The sequence below is a fragment of the Plodia interpunctella genome, chromosome Z (assembly GCF_027563975.2).
Source record: "Plodia interpunctella isolate USDA-ARS_2022_Savannah chromosome Z, ilPloInte3.2, whole genome shotgun sequence".
Taxonomy (NCBI): domain Eukaryota; kingdom Metazoa; phylum Arthropoda; class Insecta; order Lepidoptera; family Pyralidae; genus Plodia; species Plodia interpunctella.
The window spans coordinates 8,183,667-8,207,189 of NC_071324.2; the positions used below are offsets into that span (position 1 = coordinate 8,183,667).

A 23,523-nucleotide genomic window follows, 5' to 3' on the forward strand; every position below is an offset into this window, starting at 1 on the left:
TTTCATAGCACGAAAACTCAAATCCCAACCTATATTCATAGACAGGCGTTGAGTACCTATACTACGTGCGCTAAGCCACTAAGTAAATAAAAAGAAAAAAAACTTATAAGAGTGCAACGTTTAGGTACCTATATGGGAATTAAATTGGCAATTATAAAGCCTCTTTGGACCTAAGTATGGGCTAAACAACGCCCATGTAGGGCTGTAAAATTTATTTTTTTTTGTTTATAATGTATGGGTAAGTTTAGTAAGTTTCAATTCAATATTTCATATTAGGTATATCTATTATATAAATATTAGGTATATCTATAGTATAAATAAAAAATATACTAGGGTGCTAATTATGAACATTTTAAATTGTAAAATGAAAGGGCAGGTAACAGGTAGGCAAGCATCATACTTATACTCAGGTACAGGTAGATGTGTACAGGTACTTATTTAGTGATGATGATTACGATACCTCCTCCTCTGTTGTTGGTGAAGATTTGGAATCGGTACATATTGAGATGATATTGTTTTACACGGTCAAGGTTTTCAACTAAAATCATAAGGATGTGGATAAGTAGGCACATTAATAAAAAATCTACGAACGTCAATATTATTAGATGAGTATTAGAGATATTTGAAATCTAGAATTTCACATATGCGTGGGATCTAGGTATTCACGCTTTACGTAAGGTAATTTTTTATCTGTAATCAGAATTCGTTCATCTTGCTATCCGTGCGTGCAAGTTGCACATTTCACCGTAATTCGTCTAGTAGATTTTCATCCTTCACCAAATCCTCTTCGCATTCACACATTCTAATAGGAAGAAGTAGATAAGTAGAGATCGAGAAAAGAAAATCAAAAACAGATTTATTAGTTAGGAAATTTATTTTAACTTGTTTGATCGCACCTTATGATAACTTAAAAAATTAGCACGAGAACACAAGAGATAGTTATATCAGTCCAGAAACACAACATATTAATAACATTCACAATAAGTAATATACTTAATAGCGCGCTATAAGACATATTAAATATTATTTAATTTTGACACTAGAGACTGGTTTTAAATTTTGTCAACTGGTGTGTAATGAAACCAGATAAACAAATGTCCATAATAATATTTTAACATCTAATAAATATCTTAACATTAGAGAAAGCAATTTTTTGGAAATAAATTGTTTCAAAATTAGAAAAATCATCGGTCGAAACATGCGAACTTTGTTTTTCTATATCTACGTTATTTTCGACATTTCATGGTGATAATTTGAATATTCCAATAACTGTTATAGCACCGAGAATATATATCATTTGAAACAAAATATTTAGCTTTGTATAGCCGATCATCCTGGACCACATATTACACTAAAAAGGAGTAATTTTTTAAATATGGCACTGTGATTTACAAAAATATTTCCTAGCATAGAAAGTGTCACCATCATCGAAATATAATTTAAATATAGAACCGAAACCACAAACAACAACTTCGCAGCACGCTTTGAGTTCCATCGTCCACAATACTAGTCCCCGGCCAACACACATCGCTATAATTTTGCATGTATTACGGATTTTTTTGCTATTGAAATACCAAATCTATGCTTTAACCCAGTTTGCCAGTGTTGCCAGCCAAGAGGACACCACAACCTTATTCATATTTTGTACACCTTAAAAACAGACTATTATACGTGAACACGTTATATCTCGATGGTCACAATATTGATATATGATTAATTCGAGATCTTGTGACGTTATGAAACTAAAAGTACCTACTTCTTATAAAGATTTTTTACTAAAGTTGAAATGACATTAAACAACAATTGGTTCGAGTGATTGACCATGTAGGCAGTGAAAATATTTTTAACAAAAATATTTGGTAGCTGTATGTAATACATAATAACTTTAAATTTATTAGCAAATTTACAAGCTAACTTATACTGAAAATTAAAGTTTTTGTGTGCATGGAAAATATTCGATGGATTTTTTAATGTCTAAGTCTTAATAATGAATTGAAATAAGTACCTGTTTAGCTATGTTTCATAATAATGATTTCCAACTAATGTCCTTAAAATGTAGTTTTTAGTCACAAAACCACATCAATGGAAACCAAGTTGAAGAAATAAGTACCTATTTACTTATATCGAATAAATTGTTCGTTTAATCACAGTGATGGTTAGCGCTATTGATTCAGATGTCCTTATGGAACTGTCATAATTTTTCTTCACTAAATATAGTATTAATAATTATATAGTAATACTTTTCGAAATACTCGTTACAACTAATTACGTTTATTAAGATTAAATTGCACTACAAACAATAATGTACGCTGCCTAAAATAAGATATATTACTATATCGTAATTGACGGTCAATCCTCAGTCTTCCAAGCGGTCACTCTTAAATCAGTCAAAATGATTACCAATCCTCATTTCCTCATAAGTACACCTAATACAGTCTTATAATAGTCTTTCTAAATGACTATGACTACATACTATATCTGTAAATAGGTTTCAAATTTAGGAATACAATAGCCCTTTTAATCAATAGAGAAATATTTGTATAGAAATTACTTATTTCCGTTGCAAGACTAAACCGCGTTTTTATCCAATGAGCCAGGTAATGTCAACCACCAGTGTCAAAGATGGGTTTGCACCCGGGCATTAAAGTTATTGCCCGGGAACAAACCTCCTCTGCACAGTAACCTACTGAATGACTGCGTAGATAACTGCAATTTGTTCTAACTACCGGTCATTATTGTCTTGTTCTAGTGTAGTCACATCTTTCTAGGCTTGACTGCAGTGCGAGTTTAAATTGGCAATGGATTAATGGAGTAAATAATTAGGACACAAATTTTGGTGTTTGTTCCAGTATTCAATGTAACTATTATAAAATTGAATTTTTGTTACAAATCAATAAATTTGATTGTGGTTTAGATTTTCTCTAATAATTGTTATATCAGGGTCATTCTCTGTATTAGTTAAGTCGAAGGAAATTAATGATTGCTCGACCTACTGCACAAACATTACTCATTACTTAATTTAACTTGTCTATAATATTTAAGACAGCGTACATAGCACAATGCATATTATAGCAACGTATGCTTATTTACTACTATCTTTCGTCTAGTGAAGCGTATGGGTAGAAGTCGTCTCTTCTTCTTGGCGCCAAGTTGCATGAGGAGGTTCTTGGCCTCGGCCAGGGTGACAGCATCGGCGTCCTCCACTCCAGACACAAAGCCACTTTCCGGTCTGGATAGAGCCTGACCCGACGGCAAAAGCGAAAACCACCGGTCAATTTTTGCGCTCGACGACAACTGAAAATTGTAATTACAATAAGAAATGCCATTAAATACAACCTTTTAATTTAACTTGATATCATCTAACTTCTCGAAGTAGATGTTATTATTAGCAAACTGAATATCGTATATCTTATTGTTATAAATAATGCAACCCACAAGTAATGAGTGCAGATCATAGATAAAAGAAATATATTTATCTATGGTGCAGGCCGTCAAGTTATTTTTTTTTAAATTCACATTCTTTTATTCTCTTCGTAAGAGGTCTAACACATAGGGAAAGGATTCTATTTATAAAATTAATATTACTACGCATGTATACCGCCAGAGTGTCGCCTTTTTCTAAGTCGATTAAAACGTTTATGTTAGAGTACTTTATTAAATCCTCATTATGTAAGCATTTGTTTGTGAAAATTTATAACAACGTTACATAATAAGGTTCCAAAATATTGGAAAATCATTTTCCAAAAGATAAAAAACTTCGAAAACTATGGGAAACTGCCATAAGCTGCAACATTTTGAGCCGGTAAAAAAAATGTGTCGTCGTATGTGAAGTTAACCCTATAGACGGTTTATTGTGTTTATGTTTTGGATTTAAATAGGTTTTGGGTAGAAGTGGTTAATTGATTATGTTGAAGAAGTGGTGGTCGAAAATAATATACATATCCCAATCCCACAAATAAAGGTACCGTGTTTTACAATACAGTTTGTGTTCTGAAAGCCTATTCAATAATCCACTAAATCCTTCTTGTATTCTTTTAAACACGCGCCGCGATTGCGAGGAAGGTATTTTAGTTGTATTTTAAATTGGCGCTTTTTGCCTCCAAGGCAATGTTTGTTAACCCTAGTTGTACCAGTAGCGCCATCTACGCTGAGGTTTGCGTAATATGCCCTATTATCTTTCTTGAATCAGGAATAATTCCATAATCTGGGATGGAATAATAGTAGTATTCCATCCCAGATTATGGAATTATACTACTATGATCTGACGGCGCGCGAAAAACAGTGACATATCGGTGTTCAAATTTTGACAAGTAGGTATTCTGTGAACTTATTTTATTTACATAGGTACACATACATACACGTATTATTATTTTATAAACTTTATTTTTCTCCATATTTATCTTTTACGTAGCAAACATTAATATATAAAACAATTATATACGTCCTCCATTCCTGTTTCCTGTCCTCCACTTTATTACATATATATTATTGAATATAGTATATTATTTTTAGATTTCTGAACAATGGAAATTTTCTAGGATACTGGATAAAGCAAAAGCTGTCATTAGAATACGACATTAGCTAACAATTTTTGGTAAGGATTTTCTCAACCTCACTTTTTTAAAAACTATAATCGAGCGTGAACATCACAAATACATTTACTAATCAATCTATAGTTTATAGAGTATATGCGTATGATATGTTAAAACAAGTGCTCAGGAGTGTGAGCATACATTTTGTGAGTGAGGCCATACGTTTTAGCCCATACATATGTATTCTATAGGGATCAATTTAGAAAAAGCGATTGTTTTCCTCGACCGTGGGTAAGATAAGGTATATAGGTAGGTATATTTATTGATTTATAAGACTAAAGTTTTTTATTATTATTATGAATCAAGTGTCTCATAACCTGGCAAAGGCCTCCCCAAAAATCATGCATTTTGATTTTAAAATATAAGTATGCTATACACGGATGAAACAAAATTTTTCTTAAGCATCAGTCCTTGTTCGTAGTCCTATTTATTACAAGAACAGCGAGAGGTGGTAAGAAATGAATAAACTCATCCTATCATCATGCATAAAATCAGAGCAGAATCTTCAAATTTTAAAGGTTTATTTTTTACGTGGACCCGGGCTTCTGGCGCCACAGCCATGAATACAATCTTGACAAATTACGCCATACTAAATAAAGGATTTTATTAGAAAGAATAAAAAATGTTTCATTGCACAATGTACCTAGTCAAAATTGACTAGGTACAATTTAATTTTGGTAGCACTGTTTTCGGTTCAGTAAACTGTGACTACATTGGAAAACTGTAACTTCGACATTCAGGTCAATAAATTACAAATCACTCTAATCGATTTTGAATTTATACACTTTGGATGTTAATTATTTATACATCTACTTACATTCTCAGCAGTTTGGTGGTGTGGTGACCCAACCGTGTGAATAAAAAAAATTCTCATCTCATTTTATCTCACGAGTTCATGAACATAATATTAGCCTCCTAAAATCCAACAAGAGGTAAAAATAAAATATACAAATTGATTATAATCTTTACTTTGTAATGTTTCTCAGAAAATCAATTTCAATATGCCTTCATTATTCCAAACTTTGCGTGGGTTACATAAAAAAACGGCCAATTAGGAATGCTGTGACAAGGAAAACGCGCTAAGTCCTGTTAAGCCTCTCTCCATTTGGAAATTGGAGGTCAGGAGCCTTTAATTTGAATGGCACATCAATACAATTCAAAAATGTGTGTATCTATTATTGGCCTTAAAATTATCATTGATCATAGCGACATCACTGAAAGCGTAAAGTTGGTTATTTTGAAAAGTCTCTAAAGTTTAGTAAGTTTGTAATACCCATTCAAGATTTTGAAAAAAAAACAGCTCATGTATCTATATTTCATAAAAAAACACTGTATGGACCTACCTAATACTTTAGCCCTATCAATGAGTACCTACTGGATTCAAAAATGAAAATATAATATTTGTTTCTAATATTTTCGGTTACTTATGTACTCAAAGCTACTAAATAAGTTGGTCAACACACATCTCACAGAGTTTCGCACCTTGATTTTATATCTACCCATCTGGACATTTTTCTTAAGCCTCAACGCCTATTCATCATACTGAGTACAATGTTCAAGGTCATAGTAAAATAATTGAAAAATAGCAATATGTATGACTTTGGATGAAAAGAAAAGCATTTTTTAAAGGTTATTTTCTATCGCGTAAGCAAATAATACGACACTAAACATTACAATTTTATCTTTATTGAACAAATGCTTGAAGAATATATTTTTGATTATGGATATTACATTCAGAATTGTACTATGGAACATTATTGAAAGGATGCTAAACAACAGATTGAAAATTGCAATTATTTGAAATCTAAACATTTATTATTATAATATCGAGTAAGTAAATGAGTTATAATTATCTTGAACTACAGATTGACATCTATTATATTGTTGATCAATATTTTGTTATCTATGGAATAACTAATACATAAATACGAACACCAACGCCATATTGTAAATATTATATAATCAGAACATGATTAATATAATAATATTTTCGTACTTAACGTACGAATTTATGTTTGTCTTTAAATAAGTGATCCATCATCGTAACGTGAACACATCAATAATTTCTGAAATATGAACTTTTCAATACAGTTAATCGTTAAAACTATTTATTACTATAGACACCGATAATTTTTGGAATTAGCTATATTTAAAACATGATTATTTATCTGATTTCTAAAAATCGGCTGAAACGACGTGGGGTTGCTATTGAACTATGTGCTACAATTATTACATTTGATTAGATTTTATTTTATAGACCAGGATATAAAAAAATATAGTTACATATATACAAAGAAAATGAAAAGGTTTATCATTGAAATGTGGCTCTCAATCGTGGCTAAGAGATTAAGCTTAGAAGAACCTGTCTACTATTATGATGCAACTTGTACTTAGGATTGATCTTTGTAGCACTTTTATAATTTTATTCAAATTCGCTAAATCACTCATAGTTTGATGAAATTCTTAGTTTCTATGAGAGCTTTTAAAAATCTCAATGTAACTACTGATATGATATGATGAATAGGTATACCACTTAATCTACAAGAGGCGTTAGTGTTGGGTACTTTTAAAACATGTTTATAATCGAACAACATTAACGTTTAAATTAACTATTTGATAATAGTAATACTGGCTGCATTAACATTATTTCAAAATATTATCAATATAATTTTAAATTTCAAGTAATATATTATAATTTTCAAGTAATCACACACATATTGGATGCCATTCATTGAGTTTCGTATATAATTCTTAAATGAATAGCATTTAGAAAGCATTGCAGAAGCTAAATAGAAAATTTCTGTTTCATATTTTATAACTTAAAAATTGTAAAGAGATAGGCTACATAAAACTTCAGCAAAAATCATTGATAAAATTGACTCGAATAGAATGTAACTGACAGAACTATGTTTGCCAATACACATTTGTTTACACATCTGAGATCACAAAAGACATCCTTAGTCACATTTTCTACTAAAATATTTGTAACCAAAACTATGTTGCTTTGGTCCATAGTAATAGTTAATTTGATAAACATTCATATATACTTCAACTTTGGCAAATCTTTAATTATTAAATATTCCTTAAGATAATAAGTATGTTTTTAACACATCAATAGATTTATTAAATTGTGTCCAAGGAATGAATACCTACCTATGCATAATTCTCATAATAACCAGTTTTACTAACAAGGGCCAGAGTTCTTGACTACACATTGTAATATATTTATGTTAACACTGCTACCAAATATTATTTCTTGACTATTTATCCAAGATATGGCTTGACATTAAGCTAAGTAGGTACCTTTAACCATAAAAGGTACGTACGTTATTTATCGCAAATCTAGAAGTAGTATAGTGAATAAAATATCATTATTATTATTATCCAACATAATACAATATTATAACATTTTTATGGTTTATCGAAGCATAAATATCGCAGGGTCTTGCACTTTATACCGTAACCAAATGGGTCATAAAACTAAACCCTATATTAATTTGGATATGGCAGTAGATATGTTTATGGATATTAAAATATGATTTATACTTCCACCAGATGAAGATTCTATGCTTCATCAGCATAAGCAGATACATTTTGATATGCAAGAAACAGACTAAATATAAATTTATCTTTAATATCATGGTTTTCTCTTTGGTAGACACAATTTCTTGGCACCGTCTTTCTAGTCTCAATCCCTAAAATGTTTGTATAGCCAAAAACTGGCACTGCAATAATTAAAAAGCATTAGGGTCTTTTAGAAATTCAATGATCTATATTATCTATAAAATTGTAGAAAATATAACGTAAATTAAAAAACCTAAGACAGTAAGCAATGAATCTTCAGGTTAGCTAAAAGGTAACTTGAATTTATTCCTAAATATAAATTCGTCTACTTCGTAGTGTGCCTCGTCCACTGGGACCTCATAGCGGCCATCATCTCGCTCCGGTTCGGTACCTTCTCACTGGTGGTGCGCGTGATGGGCGCGGCCGGGGCTAACAACTGGGGCACCTTCAGGTTTGTCCCCGACGTGGACGGGATCTCAGTCTTGGAGTCCGCAACGTCCGAGGCGCTCTCGGACGGGCTCACTGGTACTATCAGTCTCACTCGCCCGTCTTCTCCAGTCGCAGTTAGTGTTCCATTATGTGAAAGGGGCATTATGAATGGAACACCATCGTCTGAACTATAGTCATCCGGAGTTGAATTTTTTGAAGTGGTCGGTTGACTGTTGCTGAACAGTGAGTTATCTGAGTGACTTACGCTCATCGCTTGAGCTAACGTTGCTAACTCGTCGGATGAGTTGCATCTGTCTTTGAAAGTCTGGTGGTTCAATAGGCTATCGAGATCGGAGTTGCTGTAGTGATTCGTCAGTGGTGGTATGTTTGGAAACGCTTTGCAATTCTGGAAGAATTGTGGATTCGGGTTCATTTTCATTTCAGCAGCCCCGTTGGGGAAACCACCCATATCTTGAAATTTGGATATTAGATAATTTTGAATTTGCTCGTTAGTCATACCGCCGAAGTAGGGAGCGGAGTTGGCCCCATTTGCTGGACCCTCTGTAGGAGTGATGCAAAATGGTGATAGCCGCACATTGTTGTTTTCTGCATTTTGCGTTTTTTTATTTGTATTAGTAATGAGATTGATGAAGGAGTCCGCTCTATTAAGCTGCAGATTTCCATTGCAGTTAGGTTCAGTTTGTCCACTTTCCGTTATTCCCAAGGTCTGCTCCGGTAGCGTTAACAAAAAAACCAATATATGAGACATCGAAGAAAAAGGTGAAATCATTAGTAGCCATCATAAACACGTAGCCAACACACACACACACAACGCACAGATTTACATGTTAGACATATAAAATCAGTCCTCTAATATGGTTCTTTCACTTTGTAAATAAAAACAAATTTCATCCAAGATTTAACCAAACCTAATAAATGATATTTTTTTCAATTAAAAATATAAATAATAATTTTCTCTGCTAGCATTACATGTGAAAGAATCCATAGCACATGCTAAGATGCTAAGTTTCCAAAGAGCAAATAAAAACGTATATGCAAAAGATGATTAAGAATAATTTTAAAAAAGTGTTATTGTAATTTATAAAAAATTAAATATTTATTGGTAAATAAATTTACAAAGAAATTTGTCTGCATTTGTTAAACATTTAATAAATCACGATATAATTAAGGTTATTTTTCTCGTGACAAGTTCTAGACTATATTTAAGATACTTCATTCTCTATCTTGTTTGCGTAACTTTTACAATATTTTCCTGGTCGTAACAAAAATTTTACGTGATTTTTTTATAGGTAATATGGGGTTTGTTATGCGTACCCGTTTCAGTGATATTGTTCTCACTTAGGTAGGTGTATATTAAGTTGACCAGTCGTACATACGTAACAAAACGGTTGTTATTAAATCAAAAATATTATTGCAGATAGTTATATCTTTTAAAAAAGTAAGAAGTATAATATACATTTTATTTCTTATTACTGTCCCATATAAATTAAGTAACTATATTTTTGATCAACTAGGACCTTCACTTTAACTTAAAGCCTTCACTTTTTGTTAATATGTGGTAGGCACGGATCAACCCTGCCCCTTACTCCTTTGCGTAACATAACAACAGGCATATGCTAAAGTAATAGGCGAGGCTACCAAACTCAAATAAATAAATTAGAAATAAATGAATGAAAGCGAACATGCTTTAAATAAATTTACATACGTGTAAAAAAACGGTGAAACGTAGGTATTACTACTACAAAACAAATTTGAAAATCTTGTCAGATTTCGAAAGCGAGCATAGCCGGTAAGGTTTTTATGTTAAATATTAAAAAAATCGCCTAATTATCCTGTTCGTCAGCCAGCAAAATTACTAATTATAGTAATCATGTCTTCCAAACGTGTACCTGAAATTGTCGTGATACTAACAACAGAAACAAACGGTTTCACATTATTTAATACCTCTTCTTGTGGCTAACAGACAAGATGTCAACAGCAATAAAACTACAATTAGTGCTAGAGATTTTCCGCCATAACTTGAAAAGTTCTTTATTTTGTTTAACCATTTGAGTCAAGTTAAAAGTAAGTAAACTTATCCAATAAAATTGCTTCTATTCTTTGCGATAAGTCTCATTGCACTTTAAACAAATCACTACACATAAATATAGGGAAAAGGGAACGTAAAATATCTCGTAATTTATAACGAGATATTTTACTAATTTCGATAAATGGATTGAATACCAGAAATTCAAGTAATCGAATTGTTTTAGAAAGCAAAAAAGTCAACATTTTTTCTTTGTTTCGTTTGAAAACGAATTTAAATTTTTCAAATAAAATATTCATAAGGTAAACCCTTTTCCCCATAAAAAAGTCCAAAGAGAGTTAAAGAGAGTTTCAGTGGAAATTGGTACCTGTGGCAAGAGCGTAAGCTGTTGGGCGCTGATGGGCCGGGAAGATCCTCGTTCTCGCTCCTGAAGGTGGGCCACCAGAGCCGCGATGTGCTCCAGAAGCTCCTTGTTGTGTATCAGGAGCTGGTGCGTCCTTGCCTGGAAACAAAACATCACAAATATTGTATACAAGGTTTTATAAAATACCATAATAGAACCATAAAAATTACCTTAATAGAAGCAAGGTACCCTTGATTAGATAGAAGTGTCGTTTTGTTAAGAAGTGTCGATAACAAGCTTGAAATGTCGTGTATTTTAGCATTTCTTGTGAATATATGTATTTTTATACCATGTATTGTACAATATATTTTTGGAGAGAACGATTCAAGTTGTACTTTTAAAAAATTAATTAGTATGTAACTGACTTTATTTAATTCGAAATTTAGGCAAACAAATTTAAAACAAAATAGAAAAACTTTATTTAATTAAAGGATAAAAATAATTTAATTTATAATTCGTTAACATATTTTACATATGTATGTAATGTTATCATCTTGATTGTGGAGTTGGCAAGACTTTTTTTTCAATAAAGTCAGGCCGTGTTTCAATAAAAATCGAACTTCCTAATGTATTATGTGAATAAAAACTGCATTCCTAAATTAATATTAATATAAAATTAAATCCATTTTATTAAACATGCTTTTACCTATTTTAATCATGTTCTCGGTAACAATACATTTGATCATATACTCATAAAATACCCCGCTATTACATTTAAATTAAATAATTATTTTGTCATACTTATACGTCTGCCTATATAACGTGACAGAAATTATAAATTACACAAAATATATTACCAAATTTGTAGTTCTGATCACTGAACAACCAATAGTTCTAATTCAAGTGCCATTATAAATATCAGCAATTCTCTGCAACAAAGCAGTTACGCTGTATTCAAAGGGAATGGATTTACAGTGAACAATTTTAGGCACAATTAGCCTCAAATTCAACACGTACAATGCTGAATTGATCGTGATCCTCGTGATTTGGATGAAACAACCAGTCACGATTTATGGAAACATTACAAAGACCACAACTCGATAGCATAAAATAATCTAGAATATGCTGTAGACTTATTATCTACTTTACAAAGTTCAAAGAAAAGAGTTTTAATTAACTAAAGTAATCTTCGATAACTAATTACTTTTCTAACTTTTACATTTGCAATTTGCTTTAGGTCTATATTGCTTGGTACCTTCTGACTATTTATAGGATCCCCGAACCAATATAAAAAGAGTAAAATAAGGAAAATAAGTAGATGAAGAAATAAATAAATGCTGTTATAACATGCGATTCACGGTGTTTCTACACCTCATTAAAATTAAAAACTTATTTTTATCGAATGTGTTATTAAGTATGTGTTATTATAAATCTGACATAATTTTCTAGCGGTGCAGCTTTCCTCGCAATGCATCCACATTTAATAATACACACTGGGTGATCAAAGGGGGTATGTATGGTATGATGTTTAACGCACGAGTCTAGAGTACCAATATTTGTTCCTAGAGCACTGATAACTTTTGTAAAGGTGCTATTCTTAGAATAATTAAATAGTGAAATTATAAAAGTCACAATCCCAATAAATAGTAACTATATAGGTAGCTCTAAGACACTTTTTAATGTACCTCAAATAGCTTCTGAGAATATTGACCCCAGTTCTAAACACATATGTTGTGCTACGTAAAAATTCAAATATCTGAAAATCGATGCTATTTGAATTGGTGCATCAAGACTCACCAACGAGACTGAATAATATATTAGAGGAATTATGAGAGTTGCTCCGCTAGTAGATAAGAGCAGTTACATAGTTTGGGCTTACAAAAAGGGTAGAGACACAAGTGACAAAAAGTTTTAGGTAAGTGCAAATCGTTTTCATTGGCCTGTTAAAAAGTTTGTCGTTTATACAAGTTGTTATTACAGTTTCTGTGAAGCCTAAACGTAAAAATGTAATTATTATGGCCTTAGCCTCGAGTGCTACACTTTGGAAGCTTATGCATTGAAACTTGCTTTTGTCCGCAACATTGAACGCGCATAAACGCCTTTTATTCTCGTTTGGTAGATCTTTTCTTATTTCTTTCTAAGGAACCTACTTACTTTTAAACTTCACCTTTATATGTAGCATATATGTACCTATAATATATGTGAAAATTGTGAGAACTTATTTGTTTTATACTCATAAAATATACTCAATGCGTTTTAATTTCATCAACATCCGTCAATTGTCAATCAGTCCGTCAGTCGACGTCGTAAATATTTTTTCATCAAACCTACAATAGAGAATTTATGAAATTGTTATTAATATTATAAAAACTAAAGTCACCTGAGCCTCGCACCGCGCTGCTTGCTCAGCAGCGAGCTGGTCGCGCAGCAGCAACAGTTGCGCGACCGCGGCGCGAGTTTGTTGCGCTTGTTGCTCCAGGCGCTCGCGCAACAGCTGCAGCTGGTGCTGCGCGCTCAGCGGTGTCGCGGCGTCAGCAGGCTCCCCGTTCACTGTCACCTCCACTTTAGTCACGCACTCAGGGAGATCGGGCAAATTAACACTGGCCGCTGGAACGCCGCGCTGTAAAAAATAAAAACGATTTATTCTGTGATCGTGTCTGTTTGTATTATGTATATAATCAATAAGTGATGTCTGAAATAAATTTGGTTTATTATTTTTCCTTATTGCCATTTCAACACAGGTTTTCAGAGAAAAATATATTATTTTTGTAATTAGTAACAAAGTAAAAGATCAGCTTCTGATATTCAACTTGTTTTAGATATATAATGTTGATTTTAATACATAAACAGTAAATTTTAACAAACCTATTCAATAGGTAATATGACGCATAACCTTAATTAAAGGTTTAGTGACAATTTTTTTACACTGTAATGTACTTTGATTTTGAAAGCGAATTAATGAGTGAATTAAAAAGATATGTAGTGGTAGTCGCAAAATAATTGATCCAAAAAACCCGTCTTTGCTTTATGTTGTAAATACCAATTAAATAATATATTGAATATATAGCCAACAAAAATGATATTTACATTTTCTTCAATTAGAATATAATCTCTACCACTCTATAATTTCCATTTTGCCAACACGATTTTCGATTTCCGAAGTCGATTTATTTTAGTCTTTTCCGTGTAACTGTCTGCGAAAATTATTTTCATGGCTCAGATTTATACGGAAAATAGCTAGCGTAGATAATTTAGATGAAATGTCACAAATTATTGTGACATAGAATAATTTATGCAGACGCAAGTCGCGCAATAAATTCAACACAAATTGACAAATACAGCGAAGTGATCTAATTTCCGTAAGTAGATTCATTTTCCTTGAATTTTCGCAGCATTTGATAACACTGATAATGGTAAACATATCCTACAACACTAGTAAAAGTGGGTTGCCGACTTTGAGGTTTAGCCGCAGATATAAAAACATTACATTGAGGCCTAGAGTCTTTTGCTAATTCAACTAAAACTTATTTTGGCTAGCTCACATACAGACAACACATTATATTGAAGTTCTACGCCACAAGTATCAGCAATTTGGGTTGACCCGCGGCCGCAAACCCGCGAAACCTACCTAACTGCTACAAACTATGTCCCAGTTTCAGATGAAATTTCAGTTTATTACAAAATGTCCAATGGAGACAAAACCACACAACATTTGTGGTGCAAATCATGGTCCACTGAAACTGTCGCAGATGACATATGCACTGGAAAATATAACTGCCAAATGAATAGGATTACTAACTGGAAATTAAATCATTAGCAAGGTTAGACAATAAAATGTCACACAGCTTATGACTTAACTAGGTAAGTAAGTATTTATTAGGTACATAAATATAATTCAAATTATATTTTTCCGCTCTATTATCATTTTGTAGTCCGTTGTACGATAGTACAACAAGTACAATTTTGTAATTATACTTAGTATGTAAATCGTCACACGTCTTAATCTTAATATTACAAGGTATTATTATTTATAAATTAACTAGATGAGAAAATTAACTAACCTATTATAGGTTAATTAATTTTCAACCTATGATAGGTTAATTAATTAATTAATTTTCTCATTTAGTATATCAGAATATATCAGCAATATGAACCAAGTTCCCAACTGATTAAATGCCATTTTAACATTTATGACAGAGCGAATTAAATACGAATACCAGCTTCTTTCAGTGCATGTTTCTAAAACGAAGGGCAAAAGTTACTGAAGGGTAATGCTAATCCCCCAACTGTTATTATTCAAAAGGGGACAAAACATTTTCCGAACATTCTGGATCGCAGCAACCCGAAAAGGGTTTTTACCTCTCGTTCCGAACAATTGGCCTGGATTACTCGTGTCGTGTCACGGTTTGGCCAATTTCTATAAGCATTCGATTATCTCTTTTGTCGATTCAACATGCCAGTGGCGGTTGAAACAAATTGCGTCCTTCGTCTTTTTTGGTAAAAGACTTTTGTTATCGGAATATTTTATCGTATCCCGGATACATTATCGTAATTTCACATTGGGTTTGTAATGGGGATGCGTAGTACACAGATCACAGATATACATAGATCTACACAGAGGAGGAAGATTATCTAAATGCATGTTCTAACTCGTTTTGTAGAGTTCAATTTATTTGAAACTAGCGTCATGTCTGATCATAGCGCGGGGAAAAAACAAAATAAATTATACACATAAACCTTACTCAGAAATCATACTAACTATTGGTGAAAACCGCATGAAAACCTGTGCTGTAGTTCGTCTGTTTCCTGGATTGGTTGTTAGCATACCATGGACGGTGAAACATGTGGGATTAAGCTTTTCTTTGAACACCACATTGTAAAAAAAATTAAACTCATGTTTTGCAAATAATCTTTGTCTTTTGTCTTTGTTTGAAACCCCATTCTGACATGTTTTTGTAATAAAAAAAAGAACATTTTTTTAATTAACCTTGCTATGTACGCGAGTTGGATTGACTATTCTGTAGTTAGCAAATGAATGCATTTTTGGGTAACATGCTGTATGAATCCAAAGTGCAATCGAATGGAATTGAAGAATAGATTCAGAATATGTCAGCAAGTACATTTGGTTTGTGATGTAGTCTAGTTTTACAATTGACTCACATGAGAATTTTGAACGCTTTCCAAAAGTGGTCTCCATGCGTTCTCCGACACGATACTACTCGCTTACTACATAGATTATGGTAAGTAATCCAGTTGAACTAAACTTTTAAACTTAAACTACCGAGTGTAGTAAACTTTATTACGGGCAAAATACCTGACTAAGTTGATTATCGGATATTGGGCGACTTGAGAACTGCAGTGCCTATGTGCGCGATTTTAAAGTCGCAGTACCGCGAGTTTGCATAACGACTTCAGTTTCTTGGCAACAGTTTCTTAATTTAAACTGAATATTTTATCTTGAATTCTAAACTTTTATTTTTTACAGCTAGGATTAATAAAGTTAAACATTAGCTGGATGAATTTCAGCGTCATTTGGCACCTGTAGCTGAAGCCCTTTTATGACTATTGCTGATATTGCCCTTCAAACTATGGTAGTGATCTCATTTGTCATGTCACTAGGTTTGGTCTACTAGTCATTAGTCCTTGTCATGGACCTAAGTACAGCATATGTGTACTTATTAATAGGAAATTCGAGATTCCCAATAGCCTTTATTATGAATGCTTAATGCTCAACTCTGTTGCCTATATATGTTATATTTTTTTATAGTCAAAGTAAATTAGTGCAATTCAGCCTAACTAATATTAATGCTAATAACGCACTTTAATCTAAAGTAAAAAAAATATCACGACCTTTAAGTATATATTTATGAAGGGAAATAAAACTCTAAATATTTAGCTTATATAATGTTCACATGTTTACACTCTGTGATAGATAATGACTTTAATCTAAAGTAAAAAAAATATCACGACCTTTAACTATATATTTATGAAGGGAAATAACTCTTAAATCTTTAGGTTATATAATGTTCACATGTTTACACTCTGTGATAGATAATGCGGCAAACAGATAGCAATACCTCAGAAGTAGGATCAAGTAATATTCGCTACCCGATGATATTATTATGGATATGATTTATTACAACGATTCTTGGATCCAACGTGGGAGAACATTTATTATAGTGTCGGTTACTATTTTCAGATGGAATATTATTGTCTCTATTTTTAAAACAGTTTTGTTTGGATTTCGACCGACATGAGTCTTTATTTCAGTGACAAGAGAAATTTGATGTTATTTACGTATTATAGAGATAAGAATAGATACCAAATTTACCCAAGGTTGCCAGCAAAAATAAACAGTTACTGTATTCCAAAATTGCTCCTATGATGTGCTTTATCTATTATTATTTAGTAGGATTAACAACAGATGTTAATTTAATTTTTACGGGACGCCTTAGCAGAGCTTAGGGTTTGCATTTATCCAGCAGTTGAATATAATACCTACAGGCTAGATTTAAAAACAATTGTTCGGTCCAATCATAGCAATAACGTTCAGTTAGGCATTGGTGGGAAGTTTCCTGAGTTGCTCAAGTCATGCAACTCATCCCGTGGGGTAAGTTTGAAACGGGAAGAGCTATAGATTGTATTCAGGAGTATTCGCTATTCATATAACATCACAAAGCGTTATTTTCACACGAAGAAAACTACTCATACGTTTCAATTTATATCTCTTTATTATTCGTATATTTCGTGACTTTAATGTTCGAAACCAATACATATATATTATTTCTTTCCCTTGTGAATACATAGAAAAAGACTACCTTCTACCTGAACTTTATAGAAAGTTTTCTATTATTTACTCGACGAAACCTAAAAAAAGTTTAGCCATACAAAATAGTTCTACCAAGACCAACTTGGACATTTAGAATCATAGTTTTTTGATAGAAGTTAACACAGTTCTTTTACTATACAAAATACATAAGTTAAATAACTTATTTTTTCAATCCTGTTAAAAATATTTTTAAATCCTTACAAAACCATAAATTTTGTCAATAACAAAAATCTTTGTTTAAGTTGTGAATAAAGTATTTATGTGTTTCAATCCTTATTAATTTTAATCCCTGTCTAGGTTCTAAAGAATTTTCTTCGGAGATTTTTGACTAAGCTTTTTCGGATTGTTTCTTCTGCAGCCGCCGAACTCCGGAGCCCAGGATACACTATCCTACATGCATTTGCAATAGATATATGTAAAAATTAAAATTACTTAATTGCTTTATCGATTGTTTCAGTTATCTTTAATACAATATTTAATAAGGATAAAAGGACACATTAAAAAAAATATTGTCTTTAATAATGAATAATCTAATTTTTATGGTTACTAAATTAATCAGTAAGCTAAATGTAATGTTGTGCATATCTATAAAATTCACGTAAACATCAAAAATGTGTTAAATTATGTTTTCTATTAATGTTGCATAATATGTTGTTGATGCGCCTTATAAAAAAATAAGCTTCATTTCTCTACATTATATATAAAAACCACAACAAAAGCAAGAAGGAAAATTGTTTTATGTAAAATCAGCTTCTATTTTATTGTGATTCCAGCCTAATTGTTTTATATACGGTCATATTCTCTTTCATCTAGTATTTAATTTCCACAAAGCCAGACTAATGCTTAAAATTAATTGCAAAAGATATACAGGTTGAATATTAATATATAACTATAAATGAATAATTTAATAACCAACCACGTAATTGAATGTTTAAATCATATTCTCTAAAGTTTTTGAACAAATAAAAACTGACTCGTCAATGCGAAAAACGGATCACAAACAGAAAAACGGATACACATAATTTATAACACTCTTTGTTTTCGGGGGTTAACAATAAAAATCGCAAGAATGACGAATAAAGTATAAGGTTAAAACATCGGAAAATTTACAGAGAATTTATAATCTGAACCATTTTCGATGTTTGCTGTATCAACAATACCAACACAGACGGTTTGATTGGTCTACTGGGCTTTAGTTTGTTCGGGATCAATCCTGAAATGGACGGACGTGCCGAACGAATTTTCAATTTTTATTTTTGTACTGGATTATTTCCTCTTTTTTTGATATCATATCTACCTTGTAAATTAATGGGAACTACTATTTAGATCTAGTCTCCACCGAACCAACATAATTCGACCTCATCTTCTCTGTAGAAGTGCTCATTTGACCTCATATCAAATATATTTCATATGAAATTTTTAAAGGGTCAAATGGACACTCGTGATCTTTTTGCTTTTGGGAAGTACCTATGTACTAGACCTATAAGGCGCCATCCATAAGTTATGGTATATTATGAGGGGGTCGACGAAGTGTGACATTGCGTGACGAAATATACGTCTCAAATATACGGGGCAAATATACGGCAGCGGCAAATATACGGGGTTGGAGAGACGTATATTTAGTGACGTCATATTTCAAGATCCAATTTAGATGTTAATTTTATTATTAAAAATAATTGAAATAAAAATAAAACAAATTTTAGAACTGCTTGTTTAATGATATACTTATATCTAGGTAGATATGAAATTGCAACATAAATATGTGATGTCACACTGGGTAGAAAGGGTTTCACAAATGATACCAGTTGTGACAAGGATGGAGGAGGGGGTCAAACAACATGAAATGACGACAACATGATATCGTGTGACGTAATTTATGGATAACCTCTTAATCCAATTTGAATTTCAGATAGAAACCCAATACATAAGCCATACGGTTGTATTTTATTTAGAAAATCTATTTAGACAAAAACATTGATCTTATTGGACGATATTATATGCTTAGTGATTAGGTATAATCCATGTGTATTGATTTGCATGCTAATTTATGGATAAATGTACTTATTACTGTTTATTTTATAAGACTACTGGATTTTGGTTATTATTATTAGACTCAAATGGGGCTGGGCTGGACACGTGTGTAGGATGAGGCCGGACAGAAGGGCCAGAGCAGCCACACCGTGGGAACCAGAGGGGTGTCGGCAACGAGGGCGACCAAGAACGAGGAGGCGTGACGACATCCAGCGCTATCTGGCAAAATGACGGGACACCGCATTGGATCGGGAAATGTGGAGGCAGAAAGAGGAGGCCCTTGCCCAGCAATGGGACACAAAATGCTTATAAAACACTCGATTTTGGTATATCAACCATTATACAGTAGAATAAAACATATACATTTGCTTTGACAAAGCAAAGCATTTTCAATTTATCATTTTAAAGAACGAGCCGCTGCTTCAGTTCAAGTACAAGGGGCAGGTTGCCACACGTCTTGTATGTATGAGACTATCACTGTATTTTGACCAGCGTATTTTGGTGTTACGATGCACCATGTATATTCGTCTCGTGTATCGATGGTCACGACCTAAAAATAAGCTCATTAGTAAAACTTCGCAGAGGACCTCTCGTTTCTTTGAAGAGACTCTTTACCTTTATGTAGGTATTCACAATGTCTATCTTGAATGTAGCCCGAACCAGAGTTTACAGTGAACAATGAAATGAAAACAATGTTTGTTAATTAATTCAATTTAATTGATAGCCTATGTCTAAGATAAAACTTACGTATCTACAAATTTAAAGGCTTTTAATCAATTGTCATATCCCCGACAAGATGGAACGTTATGCAACATCGGACAGCTTAGTTACCTGGCACGTCAGACTGTGATCGATTCGAGTCTTCGCTTCCTAAGCTTGAATTTTAATTTTATGCAACAAAGCCGCTTAACATGGATTATTGAGATTTTCAGTAGATGTTGTATATAATAGACTGACGTTATCAATATAAGTACATAATATTATGAAACTGTAAAAAAGTATTTATGTTGCTCTATGCAAGAAAATCTGTTGAACATTTGAAACCGATAATTCTGATTCTGCGGTCGCAATAGAAAATAATGCATTCGTGGTCCCATAACGATAATATCATGCATTTATGTAATTAGAATATACAACATGACATCTTCATATATGTTACTTTAAATATTTGATGATAATAAGCAAACTTCTAGCAACAAGAAGTTGTATTGCCTAGAGCTTGGAACTACTAACAAATTACTTGAAGTCAAGTGCATACCATCTCATGCCTTGCTATAACGGTTTAAAGTGAACAGTTTAGGATATGTTGAACAGTTTAACGGATACACGCGTTTGTAAATATGATAATAGTTACTTAATTATAAGTTTCAGTCAAGATTAGTTAAGGACTGCGATTTCCTTACAAAACTCATAAAACTCGAGAAAGAGTAAATGTATGTAAATATCTTTATTTTTCCTGCAAACTAAGCATATATAATACCCGGTTACCGGCGATACCCGGCTATAATACCCGACTTCGCTCGTGTAATACATCAGTAAAAAATAGCCCATGTCACTCCGGAAGATTTCGTCGGAATTTTCATTCGGAATTAATTCAGTATTACCCAACTGAGATTTGTGATTCTCCACTAGACCCACGATCTATGACCCACGATCGCTCCATATCCTCCCGCGGATGTCGTAGAGGCTACTAAGGATATAACCTTGGCAGGTAATTATAGTATTCCCAAGGAGGGTTGACTTCGGTCGGGTGGCGGTATCCAATCACAAAATTTAGGGATGTATTTTAATGCCTTCGCGGCTTCACAGCCCTTAATGCGTCGGCAACATTGGAAAGTAGATAAAGACCCACCTGAGGGGATCGTTTCCCATCTTTCCTGGGTGGCGGTGGAAGCAGCTCCAAGTGTGTCGGCCTGGCGGGGTCCTCCCCTCCCACTGCCCCCTCCTCAGCTGCCTTCGACGTGGAGGGTACTCCCGATTCTGATGCACCACATTCCGATGCCACTTCTGTTGATTAGATTCAATTTTGTTGATTAATTACATTTGCTTTGACGATTTGTGTTGGTGACATTTCAGTATAATATTTGGCATACATATAAATCAAACGACTCGCATTTATCTTTATTGCAAGTATTTAAATGATGTTAAACAAATTAAACATACAAAGTAATATTTTTTTTTTCTATAAAGTTGTTATAAGCTCTTTTTTTCTATAAATAGATTGATTATTACCAGATAGCGATCTGGTTTCGAAATGTATTTCCAGAAATCGTCTCGTAATTGTCTATAAAATGACTCGACCCGCAGGAGCCTATTCTCCAAAAGTCGAAGTCAACCCTTCGTCTAGTTTACTAATAATAATAAAACAATGGCCCCGGTTTTAAGAGAGGGTTGAAAAGGGATATTAATCTCATTCTCAATCAGGATTTAAAATCGTTAAGACCTTTTAAGGATCGTGTTTTGGTAATTTATATTTATTCACCTAAGACGATAGCCCTTCTCCCACATTATTTTAATTTGTATGATATGTAAAAGAAAGCAACTTTTCTTAATAATCTTGTAGTATTTTCAAAACATACATAAGTATATTTTTTATTGTTATTTCGCCTGAACAGTTTCACACTAAAACGTTGTTCCAATTTACTGCATATTAAAATAATAACATACATTTTGATTGACATTGGCAAAGAAATCGTAGTAAATGAAGGTATAGGTAGTAAAATTATGACGTTGTGCGTTAAAACAGCTGTTACCTTCACGTTGCGTCGGATGTCATAAAACAAAACATAAAGCTAATTATAAGCCGCCCACAGTCAACGCGGAAAGAGAATTGTGAGCTAACCCGGCGTCCTAACTAAGCTAGGAATGAAACAAAGGAGCGCGACGCGGTGAAATTCATTGTCAAACGTACGTGTTGATAAAGGTAAATTACGAGTCCTCAAGTGTGCACAATATTCAAAGTACTCATTTTTCACTTTTTTTAAATTACATTAATTATAATTTTAAACCATACAATCAGAAGTAAATATATAAATAAATATATTAGGACAAATCACACAGATAAGTAAACATTTAATCAAACCAACAACGAAAATAATATCCTAAAATGTATGTTTTGATTAATATTAAGTAAAAAAAGTACACAAAAAAGGATGGAAAGTAAGCAAATAAATAATCTTTGTTTATTTGTAAGATTTTTACATAGACTAGAAAACTAACTTTATATGCAGCTTATCTTTGTCAATATTTTTATACATGGAAAGTATTTAGCATCGCGTGGTGTCGTACAACAGTTTTGGCATTTAGTAAGGACTCCTGCTAACACCGCGATCGCAAGACATAAAAACGGAATTCAAATGCTGTAAAGCCTTTACAAAGAACGTCATAAAAAATACGTCGATTGTTATTTTTCTAAGTTCTGAATTTTGCACGATTTTTTTTTCATTAGTTAACTAAATATATGTTTTATTAGTAAATAAATGTTATTCGGCAAGTAGCCAGTTTATAACCCTGAAATTTTTTTTGCTCTTCAAAAATCCTCATACTAAATTAGTAGAAATACTAAATATAGGTACTTTTTTTCGAGTAAGCAGAATACGACAGTTATAGAAACAACTGCGATGAATGTAGGCCAGTATCATTTTGAGTTTCGTACGTAATCGATCGCGAGCTATAAAATAAGCCAGAA

At 32.7% G+C, this 23,523-nt stretch overlaps 1 protein-coding gene across 4 annotated transcripts in view; it reads right to left on the reverse strand.

Moving 5' to 3' along the window:
• Positions 1-851: 851 nt before the first annotated feature.
• Positions 852-23,523, reverse strand: part of LOC128682920 (uncharacterized protein) — a 130,319-nt gene continuing 107,647 nt past the window's right edge. The window contains exons 7-10 of one of the 4 annotated variants that reach the window (XM_053767964.2): positions 21,688-21,842; positions 13,356-13,595; positions 11,000-11,134; positions 852-3,294 (exon numbers count right to left, since the gene is read on the reverse strand). In XM_053767964.2, the coding sequence (XP_053623939.1) occupies positions 3,067-3,294; positions 11,000-11,134; positions 13,356-13,595; positions 21,688-21,842 (758 nt within the window). In that variant the 3' untranslated portion in view covers positions 852-3,066. The other 3 variants (XM_053767961.1, XM_053767963.2, XM_053767962.2) reach the window with 3 other exon arrangements.